General features: G+C 51.3%; 1 protein-coding gene across 1 annotated transcript; it reads right to left on the bottom strand.

Annotated features, from left to right (window-relative positions):
- Positions 1-2,694: 2,694 nt before the first annotated feature.
- On the bottom strand, positions 2,695-6,061 carry LOC125530543 (protein DETOXIFICATION 35-like). Its single transcript, XM_087534677.1, has 7 exons — positions 5,712-6,061; positions 4,981-5,606; positions 4,781-4,837; positions 4,410-4,648; positions 4,193-4,311; positions 3,987-4,073; positions 2,695-2,993 (listed from the first exon to the last, which is right to left on the bottom strand). Exons 1-7 carry the CDS (start codon positions 5,946-5,948, stop codon positions 2,919-2,921), a joined length of 1,440 nt encoding a protein of 479 aa, XP_087390803.1. The 5' UTR covers positions 5,949-6,061; the 3' UTR covers positions 2,695-2,918.
- Between the last annotated feature and the right edge of the window lie 5,493 nt (positions 6,062-11,554).

Below are 11,554 nucleotides of genomic sequence, written 5' to 3'. Positions count from 1 at the left end.
GAAAAACCTCACCCTGGATCGCATCGTTGCCGATGATCGAAGGAGCCATCAAGCCTTTATCATGACGGCGCAATGGAACTCTCAATGAAAGCACCAATGTCGGTGTCAAAACCGGCGGATCTCGGGCAGGGGGTCCCGAACTATGCGTCGAAGGCTGATGGTAACAGGAGGCGGGGGACACAATGTTTACCCAGGTTCGGGCCCTCTCGATGGAGGTAATACCCTACTTCCTACTTGATTGATCTTGATGATATGAGTATTACAAGAGTTGATCTACCACGAGATCGTAGAGGCTAAACCCTAGAAGCTAGCCTATGATTATGATTGTTCTTGTCCTACGGACTAAACCCTCTGGTTTATATAGACACCAGAGGGGGCTAGGGTTACACAGAGTCGGTTACAGAGAAGGAGATTTACATATCTGAATCGCCAAGCTTGCCTTCCACGCAAAAGAGAGTCCCACCTGGACATGGGACGAAGCCTTCAATCTTGTATCTTCATAGTCCAACAGTCCGGCCAAAGTATATAGTTCGGCTGTCTAAGGAGCCCTTAATCCAGGACTCCCTCACCGGGTCCCACGGTGGCGGTACCTGAGGCTGGTAAAACCCGCCATAGGCCGGCGCGGGAGCAGCGCCGTAAGCTGGCGCGGGGGCGGCGCCGAAGGCCGGCGCAGCAACGGCGCCGTAGGCGGGGGCGGGCAGGGGCGCGACACCATAGCCGTTGTAAGGAGCGGCGTTCTGCGCGGCAAAGAGGGCCTGGTGGCTCGCCAGACGAGGCCCAAGGATGCCCGGAGCAGGAGCCCGAGGGACCGGCATCGAGTACACATGGACAACGCCAGTCCACGGGTTGGTGCCGTATGTCCACGGAGGGTTGGCCTACTGCTGCTGACGAGCCCCCCCCCCCCCCCCCCGGCGCATGTTGCTGCTTGCGGCCGCCCCCGCGGCGGTTACCACGGCGCCCGCCACCTGGCTGCTGGGGGGCAGCGGGAGGGGCGGGGGGAGCGGGCGGTAGGGGAAAGTACCCCGGAGGCACGGAGGCGGCGGCTGCTGGCGCGGCGCGGGTGGGGCGGCTGGTGGTGGGGCACCACGGGAGGTGCCGGTGGCGAGGGCGTGATGCTGCACACTCTTCTTGACCCCCTTCATTCGACGCTCCTCCAACCGCAAGTACGCCACGAACTTGGGGAAGGAGGGCTCCGGCATCAAGGTGAGGTTGGAGGCGGTGTTGCCGAAGTCCTCGTTGAGGCCGGCGGTGAGCGTGCTGAGGAGATCGTCATCAACCTTGGCGCCAATGTCGCGGAGCTCATCCGCCAACGTCTTCGGGCGGCGGCAGTAGTCATCAATGGACTGTTCATCCTGGTGACAGTTAAAAAATTCCTGCTGCAAAAAAAGCGGCGCTGAAGCTTGTTGTCGGTGAAGAGGTCGTTCAGCTTGACCCACAGGGCGCGGGCGTCGTTGCCGGCGCTCACGACCATGTGGAACAGGTCCTTGGAGATGGTGGTGAAGAACCACCAAATGATGGTGGCGTCGATCGCGATCCACTCGGCGTCGTCCACCATGGTGCGGGAGTCAATAGTGTCGTCCACATGATCCACGAGGTTGTTCTCGTGGAAGAGCAGCGAGAAGTACGTCTTCCACGCGAAGTACGTCGAGCTGAAGGCATCGAGGACGACGGGGATGCGTGCGTGGACGTTGATGTCGCGGATTTCCGCAGGGTTGACGGCGAAGGGGTTGGAGTAGGTGGAGGCGTTGGACGACATGGCGGTGAGGAGTTGGGGAAGGGGGCGGCGCGGCGAGGTTGGGGCGGCGCGGCGGGGAGGAGACGGGCGGCACGGCGAGGTGGAGAGGGCGGTGCGGCGGGGAGAGGGGTGGCAGCGGCGGCGGATCACGGCGGCGGCCCGAGGCGGCGGCTAGGGTTAGCGGAAGCGGGAGGATCGACTTGCTCTGATACCATGTAAAGAATGATTTGATGCATCGATAATTGATTGATCGTGCACTAGCACATATATATATATGTACAAGGGGTGCGACCGGTGTCTTGTCTCTCAAGATACAAGTAAATACAGAGGAAAAGAGACATTACAGGTGCGGCATACAAAACCCAGACCTACGTACATGTACACATGTTCAACAAGTCCAATTCCGGCGGCTCGACATAGAGCCACATCTCAGCGATGGTCGTGTGACTCTCGTGGTGGTCGCTTGGCCGCTAATTGACCCCGGCAGGCGACGACGAGCATATCGGGCAGTGGCGGGGCGGGAAAACCGCCGGAACAGGCGACTTCGGGGGGTGGCGTCCCGAGCTTCCGCAGGGGTCGTGGTCAACATCTCGACCGGCGGGAACAGGCGGCGGGGCTCGAGGCGGACAATGGAATGGCGGAGACGGTGGCCTCGTCAAGGCAAGGTGGGGAGGGGCGGCGGCGATGAAATTCCAGGCGGATGGGGTTCGAGTGAGTGTGTTTTGTGTTTTTGGTTTGCATCTGTTGGAGACCCATATTTCTCAATCCTATAGTCTACTATAAAAGTTTGGTCGCCGTGCAGGTTTTGGTATGCTGTTGAAGCCATTTTTTCCAAAAAGAAATACCCTAAAAAATCTGCTTTTTACCAAGTGACTGCGTTTTTGGTCTGCCCATTGGAGAGCGTAGCCGTGCCTGTTCTTATTTAAACGCAAGCAACATTTTAGCAGGCAATAGTTCGGTTCCGCTCATGATAATTCTTTCAGATAATAACAAACTTCTGGCACCCGCATACAAAAATGTGTACACTATTCGGGCTCGTATAACCATGCAAGACATATAGTTATTCAACCTGGTTACCATACCCTATTGATACTCGAAGAATTTCCATGGTATATGGTGTGATCAGTACAAAGACGAACAATGTTAAAGAATAAAGGGGGAGATAAACAAATGCTTATGTGATCTAATTCTCTTCCAGGAGAGGTTTGGTTGCTTCGGTGCCACCCCACTTTCGGACACGGCTTGAAGCTAGCGCCGCCTGCAATTGTAGGGTATGAGAGATGAGCAAGGTGAAAAGCTCAACATTTTCCATGTAAATAACGTTTACATAAATATTTCTGAAATCAAACAATTGGAAAAAGAAGTCATAAGTCGTATGATATGGTTGTAACCCAACGTCTGAGTGTCCCTATCTCCCTCATGGATGAGTACCGAAGGCGGCGTGACAGTGTCTAGAAGCGGGGCACCAAGGCCCTCTTCTTGCTCCCGATGTTTTCCGCACCGGCATGGGTGGTATTTGGGATCTCACAAGAGCGGGATCCAGCTGGCAAGTCATCACCAGCGGTAGAACGGTTGATGTCAATTATGTGAGTCATCATCATTCGACGACAATTATGTGCATACTCCAGGTCATCATCATTCGACGACAATCATGTGCATACTCTGGGTCATCATATTCGAGGATGAAATCCCAACATGCAACCTTTGGTTGGATCCGTCGACATCGACACGTTTGTTGTGATTCCTTACTGAAGGCTTCCTCTAGGGATAGTGTTTTTGTTCGTTGTTTCAACACATGCTGTAGGCTTTGTTGTAGGTTTTTGGGGAGATGTTGTCGTGAGGTGGGTCCTTCTATGTATGGCCTCGTTTTTTTAAAATTTGATTCGTTCGACATCATTGATAGGCTTTGCTAGGCATTGTTGAATAACCAATAATATATGACTGTGTGCATCAACCGATGCAGATGCCAGGGTTGGTCCGCCTTTTCAAAGAAAATAAAAATGATAAGTGCTTACTCAAGATTGGAAAGGTTTTATGCCCTCTGTTCCTATATCCAAAGTTGTTAAATTGATTCGTAATAATTGCTAGGCTATTATAAAGATGAACTAACATTGAGTTATTAAATTGGTGCCTAATGAACACTTAGTTATTATAAAGACAAACTAACATCCTCCAGTTGAGTTTTTAAAAGTTGTGTTCATCACAAAATGAAAAACATGGTGACATTTGGAAGGGTGAAGGAATTTCATACCTCTGCGTTCCAATCTGTTCTCCACACTATGACGAGCAAAATAAATGTCTGAAGTGCAACCCCGCAAAGCATGCCAGCCCAAATCCCCTAAAATTGGAACCAATATCTCAAATTCACAACCGATGTCGCAGAATCATAGCATAAATATTCTTCATTTTCTATTTTGCAATTTGCGGTGCTCCAATTTAAACAACATAATCAATTACCCCAACTCCATAGTTGAACTTGTAGCCGAGGAGATATCCCAATGGCAACCCGAAAATGTAGTAGCAGCCAAGGTTGATGTATGCAACAAGGCCTTGCCATCCTCCTCCAATGGCCACCCCTGAATCATCCATCCGATCAACGTCGTCAGCTCGAGAGATGAGGTTGAGGTGGCATGAACAAAATAAAATCATCATGCTGCGAGGGGGAGAAGCATACCTGAAAGCACAGGCTGCACGCTGTTGAGCACCATGGTCAAGCCAAGCAGTCCTGCAATCTTGGAGACGGCCTGCCGGAGCTCCACATCGCTAGTGTAGATGCTGGCGAAGTTGTCTCTGAAGATCAACACGAGGGCCATGCAGAGCAGCCCAATGAGCAACGACTCGCCGATGACAACGATGACGGCGTGCATCGCCGCCCTTGGACGGCCAGAGCCCAGCTCATTGGAGACCCGAACACTGATGAGAACGTAAGCAGGGCAAGTGGTAATAGTTTAGAAAGTGAAATTTTATAAGTTCAGTTCAGTCGTTCAAGATTTCCTGAACAACACAAGAATCACCAGACAGTTTTGAAATTTGAATTAGCCTGACCTGATAGCAGCATTGAGGCCGATGAAGATCATACCCTCCCATCCGTTTATATTCATGCTGAAAATTAAGGCACATATATTCTGTGAGCTAAGTATATATAATTAAGCATTTATTTACTACAGTATCTTCAGTTAGTTCAAAATATTCGAAAGAGAGAGTTGAGAATGTTATCAGGTTGTAATTTTGGTAGTAGGAAGTACCAGACGCCAAGCGAGTCGACGGCAATCTGCGCGTCCTGGAGGTCGCCGGTGAGGACGGTGATCATGCCGAGGTACCAAATCTCAAGGCAGAGCATGACGGCGGACTCGAGCGAGAGCCTGACGAAGGCCCACATGTCGTTGAACGCCGCCATGGACCAGCCCCTCCAGCCGTCCTTGCACCAGCCGATGATGTAAGCCGCCTGGCCCAGCGCGATGGCCCAGAGCGAGAGGTCGTAGGCGAGGGCTGCGCCCGCGGAGCCCCAGCCGAGGACGGTGACGAGGACGTAGGTGACCGCGACGTGGAAGCAGAGGCCGGCGATGCCGATCCAGGCGAGCACGAGGACCTTGCTCTGCGCCTGGAGGAACTTGGCGGTGGGGAAGTTGACGGCGAAGGAGAAGGCGCCGGGCAGGATGTAGAGCGCGAAGCGGGCGGCCTCGCGCGCGACCTCGGGGTCCTGGCCGAGGGCCAGCAGCAGCGGCTCGGCGAAGACGTAGAAGGGCACCATGAGGAGCGCGGCGGCGATGAGGACGATCCAGGAGCGCTGCAGGTAGACGCCGAGCATGGCCACCTGGCCGGCGCCGAAAGCCTGCCCGCACAGCGTCTCCAGCGCGCTCCCCATGCCGAGCTGCGACGTATTGGCATCAGCGGACGGCAATGGTGTGCACTATGCAGTGCGGTGCTGCCGTGTTGGGGAGAAGAAGAGATGGATACCGCCAGCGAGCGCACGTACCAGGAATCCGAGGGCGAAGGTGGCGAAGACGGAGAGGCCGATGGACGCGGCGGCGAGGGGCAGGTTGCCGAGGTGGCCGACGAAGATGGTGGTGACGGAGCTGACGGCGTACATGCTGAGCGTGGCGATGGCGATGGGCGTGCCGATGCCCCAGAGGCGCTTGGACTCCTCCCACACCATCCGCGAGGCCTCCCCCACGGTGCTCACCTCCTCCGAGTCGTCGGCGACGGACCCCATCGCTCCCTCCCTCGGCCGGATTGCAGCACTGGGTCTGGGGCTCTGGGCTGGGCGCGTCCTCTGCTTCCGCGTCGATGGTTGCGTCGGCCCTCGGCTATCTATGACTCTGATCGAGGAGTAAAGATCCACTGGGTAGGTAGCAGGAACGGCGGGAGGGCCTCGCCCCCGTGTCTTGTTTGTGACCGTGAGATTAGGCAGCTCGTCATAAGTTATGAATCCACGGGACTGGCCCCACAATGTCTTCTCTTTTTTTTTTCAGGAGGAAATGGCATATTAAGTTTTTTTAGGGCAGAGCAAAAACTTTATAGATTAACGGTGCTCACGCGTGTCACTTGATGTACAAACAGCCACTTGGGACGATACATACGAGTCCCAATCGATACAGTTATTTGGTAAACACATACAACCTATTTTAGCTAATTCATGTGCTACGGAATTTGCTTCTCTTCGACACACCGAGATATATTGCTTGGAAAACCACATCTTGAGCTGAAACTTTATGTCCTCAATTGCAGCTGCAAACTGCGAGGAGTCCACCCTACGAAGATTCAATGCATCCACTAAAAGCTGGGAATCTGTTTCGAACACCACTCTGGTAGCACCCAGGTCAGCAACTGTTGCCATTGCTTTAACCATGGCATTGACTTCAGCAGCAAAAGCGTCATGCACATGCTCCTTCCTGCCTGCTCTAGCTGTGATAATTTGGCCTGAGCCATCTCTGACAACTACTCCCCAGCCACTGAACGAGTTCCCATGCACGAAGGCTCCATCGAGATTCACTTTTAGCATATCATCAACTGGGGGGTTCCATCTTGCCATTGGCATCTATTTAACCTTAGGGAGGAAATACTGCAGGTACTCGAGGCTGCTAGACCTGGTGAATCGGGCCACACTGGCTGCTGGCGTCGGGAGCTTTCCCTCCCTTACTTTGTTCCGATTGTTCCACTAGTTCCACCACAAGGTAATAATGTGTACCCTCTTCTTTTCATCTGGCGCCCATAAATAATCTAGCATTGCATGTACACCCTTGATATGTTCAAGCTCCATCCTTTCTTTCTCAAGCGGGAGCTCACGCCATACTTCCTTAATAGCTTTGCACTTTATGAATAGATGACCTCCATCCTCCTCAGCTCGCCCAAAGAAGAAACATTTAGTCTGTTCAAGTTTCATCCCCCGCCTCACCAGGTTATTGCATAGAGCCAATGCTTCATGTTTCATTCTCCACACAAATAGTTGGATTTTCCTTGGGCATGGTAGTTTCCAAATCCTTTTCCACGCAGGGTCTTCAGTCTTATCGAACTGGCCAACCATGCTTGAGGACCCTCCTGGTGCTCCATTTCGTGATTTCTTGGTCAGCTCCGTGTGCAAGTTATACGCACTCTTCACGGAATGCTCGTCTTTGTGGTTATAGTGCCATGCAGTGAAATCATCCACCCCTTCACGAAGCGGGATCTGCAGGATGTGCCTTGCATCGTCAGGCCAAAAGGTATCACGAACGAGCCGCTCATCCCAGGTACCCGAGATTGGGCAAATAAGTTCGCTGACATGGGTTAAGAGGCTACCTCCCCTTGGTGTAATAACCTGACGTGACCAGGCCCTCGGGATCCAGGGGTCCGACCAAATCTGCACTTGGGCACCGTCACCAATCCGCCAAATATAACCTTGTTTGACAAGTTCCAGGCCCTTATGAGATACCGTCCCTCGGAATGGCTTCCAATATATGACCTTGGGGGAAATACCTTGCCTTCAATAGTCCAGCACACAAGCTATCCTGATTCTGTAGTAGTCTCCATGCCTGCCTCGACAACATGGCCTTATTGAAGCTATGCATATCTCGAAACCCGAGACCGCCCAAAGATTTCGGTTGGGTTAGCTTCTCCCAACTGATCCAATGCAATGTATTTTCTCTATCTTGTTGACTCCACCAAAACCGCTCCAACAAAGCATTCACTTCAGAGCAGAAGGTTTTTGTTAGGTCAAAACATTACATGGCATAGGTGGGTATTGCTTGCGCTACAATTTTAACCAATGCCTCTTTACTTTCTTTTGCCAAGAGCCTTTCCTTCCAACCATATACACGTCCACATATGTTGTCTTTGATGTATGCAAATGTTTTCCTTCTAGACCAACCAATATGCACACGCAAGCCAAGGTATTTTTCATTCCAGTTCTCACTCTGAATTTCCAAAGCTTGCTTGACTGAATCCTTGGCCGCCTGTTCTGTGTTGTGGCTGAACATAATTACTGACCTTTCAACATTGATGCACTGTCCAGAACACTCATACAATTTTAGGATATTGTGCAATGCATCTGCTTCCTGTTGATTAGCCTTGAGTAGAAGGACGGAATCATCAGCGAATAAAAGATGTGACACAGGTGAAGCTGAGTGGCAGATTTTGACGCCACTGATCGTCCGTTCCTCTTCAGCAGCATGCAGTAGTGCAGAGAGCCCTTCCACACATATGACAAATAGATATGGCGACAATGGCTCCCCCTGTCTCAACCCTCGGATGGGGAGGAATTGGTCGGTGAGTTTACCGTTCAATTTGATCTGGTACCTCACTGAAGTCACACATTTCATTATTAACTCGACCCATCCTCTCCGGAAACCCAACTTTCGCAACATCGCCTCCAAAAAGTTCCACTCGACCCTGTCATAGGCCTTACTCATGTCTGCCTTCACTGCCGCATAGCCATCCTTTCCGCTCCTCTTATTCAGCAGGTAGTGTGAGATCTCATAAGCAATCAACACATTATCGGTGATCAATCTTCCGGGTACAAATGCGCTCTGATTATCGGAGATGATGTCAGGCAGCACCATCTTCAGGCGGTTTGCAAGGACTTTTGACACTAGCTTCTACAACACATTACATAGGCTGATATGGTGTAGATCTTTAATTTTGTTTGGGTTCTTCACCTTTGGAACAAGCACCACGAGGGTATCGTTCCATCCTTCCTTCATATCACCCCCCTCGCAATACTTTCAGTACCTCCTCAACAACATGGTCACCCATGAACTGACAATGTCTCTTGAATACTATGGAAGGCATGCCATCAGGCCCCGGGGCCTTCAAATCGCCAATGTGATCTAGAGCTGCCCTGACCTCCACCCTGCTGAATTATGCCTCTAGTATTGCACGCATTGCAGGGGTCACCCTCGGCTTAACTTTGTTGATGAGCTCCATGGTGCGGTTGCTGGTGGTGGATGTTAATATTTCCTGGAAAAATGAACACACATAGTGAAGGGGAACGTAGCATAAATTCAAAATTTTCCTACGTGTCACCAAGATCTATCTATGGATTCATCTAGGAACGAGGGAGGAGTGGATCTACATACCCTAGTAGATCGCGCGCGGAAGCGTTCAAGAGAACGGGGTTGATGGAGTCATACTCGTCGTGATCCAAATCACCGATGATCCTAGCGCCGAACGGACGGCACCTCCGCGTTCAACACACGTACGGAGCAGCGACGTCTCCTCCTTCTTGATCCAGCAAGGGGGGGAGAGGTTGATGGAGATCCAGCAGCACGACGGCGTGGTGGTGGAAGTAGCGGGATTCCAACAAGGCTTCGCCAAGCGCTGCGGGAGGAGGAAGATGTGTCGTGGGAGGGAGAGGGAGGCGCCAGGGCTTAGGTATGGTTGCCCTCCCTTCCCCCCACTATATATAGGGCCAAGGGAGAGGGGGAGGGCGCAGCCTTGCCCCTTCCTCCAAGGAAGGGTGCGGCCAAGGGGGGGAGGAGTCCATCCTCCCCAAGGCACCTCGGAGGTGCCTTCCCCCTTTAGGACTCTCCCCTCCTCTTGACCCTTTGGCGCATGGGCCTCTAGGGGCTGGTGCCCTTGGCCCATGTAGGCCAAGGCGCACCCCCTACAGCCCATGTGGCCCCCCGGGGCAGGTGGCCCCACCCGGTGGACCCCCGGACCCTTCCGGTGGTCCCGGTACAATACCGGTGACCCCGAAACTTGTCCCGATAGCCGAAATAGCACTTCCTATATATAATTCTTTACCTCCGGACCATTCCGGAACTCCTAGTGACGTTCGGGATCTCATCCGGGACTCCGAACAACTTTCGGGTTACCGGATACTAATATCTCTATAACCCTAGCGTCACCGAACCTTAAGTGTGTAGACCCTACGGGTTCGGGAGACATGCAGACATGACCGAGATGACTCTCCGGTCAATAACCAACAGCGGGATCTGGATACCCATGTTGGCTCCCACATGTTCCACGATGATCTCATCAGATGAACCACCATGTCAAGGACTTAATCAATCCCGTATACAATTCCCTTTGTCTATCGGTACGACACTTGCCCGAGATTCAATCGTCGGTATCCCGATACCTTGTTCAATCTCGTTACCGGCAAGTCTCTTTACTCGTTCCGTAACACATCATCCCGTGATCAACTCCTTGATCACATTGTGCACATTATGATGATGTCCTACCGAGTGGGCCCAGAGATACCTCTCCGTCACACGGAGTGACAAATCCCAGTCTCGATTCGTGCCAACCCAACAGACACTTTCGGAGATACCTGTAGTGCACCTTTATAGTCACCCAGTTACGTTGTGACGTTTGGCACACCCAAATCACTCCTACGGTATCCGGGAGTTGCACAATCTCATGGTCTAAGGAAATGATACTTGACATTAGAAAAGCTTTAGCATACGAACTACACGATCTAGTGCTATGCTTAGGATTGGGTCTTGTCCATCACATCATTCTCCTAATGATGTGATCCCGTTATCAACAACATCCAATGTCCATGGTCAGGAAACCGTAACCATCTATTGATCAACGAGCTAGTCAACTAGAGGCTTACTAGGGACATGGTGTTGTTTATGTATCCACACATGTATCTGAGTTTCCTATCAATACAATTCTAGCATGGATAATAAACGATTATCATGAACAAGGAAATATAATAATAATCAATTTATTATTGCCTCTAGGGCATATTTCCAACAGTCTCCCACTTGCACTAGAGTCAATAATCTAGTTCACATCGATATGTGATTAACACTCAAGGTCACATCCCCATGTGACTAACACCCAAAGAGTTTACTAGAGTCAATAATCTAGTTCACATTTACCATGTGATTAACACTTAATGAGTTCTGGGTTTGATCATGTTATGCTTGTGGGAGAGGTTATAGTCAACGGGTCTGAACTTTTCAGATCCGTGTGTGCTTTACAAATCTCTATGTCATCTCCTAGATGCAGCTACCACGCTCTATTTGGAGCTATTCCAAATAACTGTTCTACTATACGAATCCAGTTTACTACTCAGAATAATCTGGATTAGTGTCAAAGCTTGCATCGGCGTAACCCTTTACGACGAACTCTTTTACCACCTCCATAATCGAGAAAATTCCTTAGTCCACTAGTTACTAAGGATAACTTTGACCGCTGTCCTGTGATCCATTCTTGGATCACTCTTGTACCCCTTGACTGACTCATGGCAAGGCACACTTCAGGTGCGGTACACAGCATAGCATACTGTAGAGCCTATGTCTTAAGCATAGGGGACGACCTTCGTCCTTTCTCTCTACTCTGCCGTGGTCGAGCTTTAAGTCTTAACTTCATACCTTACAACTCAGGCAAGCA

Source organism: Triticum urartu, chromosome 7A, assembly GCF_056163025.1.
Source record: "Triticum urartu cultivar PI428250 chromosome 7A, HENAU_Tu73, whole genome shotgun sequence".
In the NCBI taxonomy this organism is placed as follows: Eukaryota; Viridiplantae; Streptophyta; class Magnoliopsida; order Poales; family Poaceae; genus Triticum; species Triticum urartu.
This window is presented reverse-complemented; position numbering and strand designations above follow the sequence as displayed.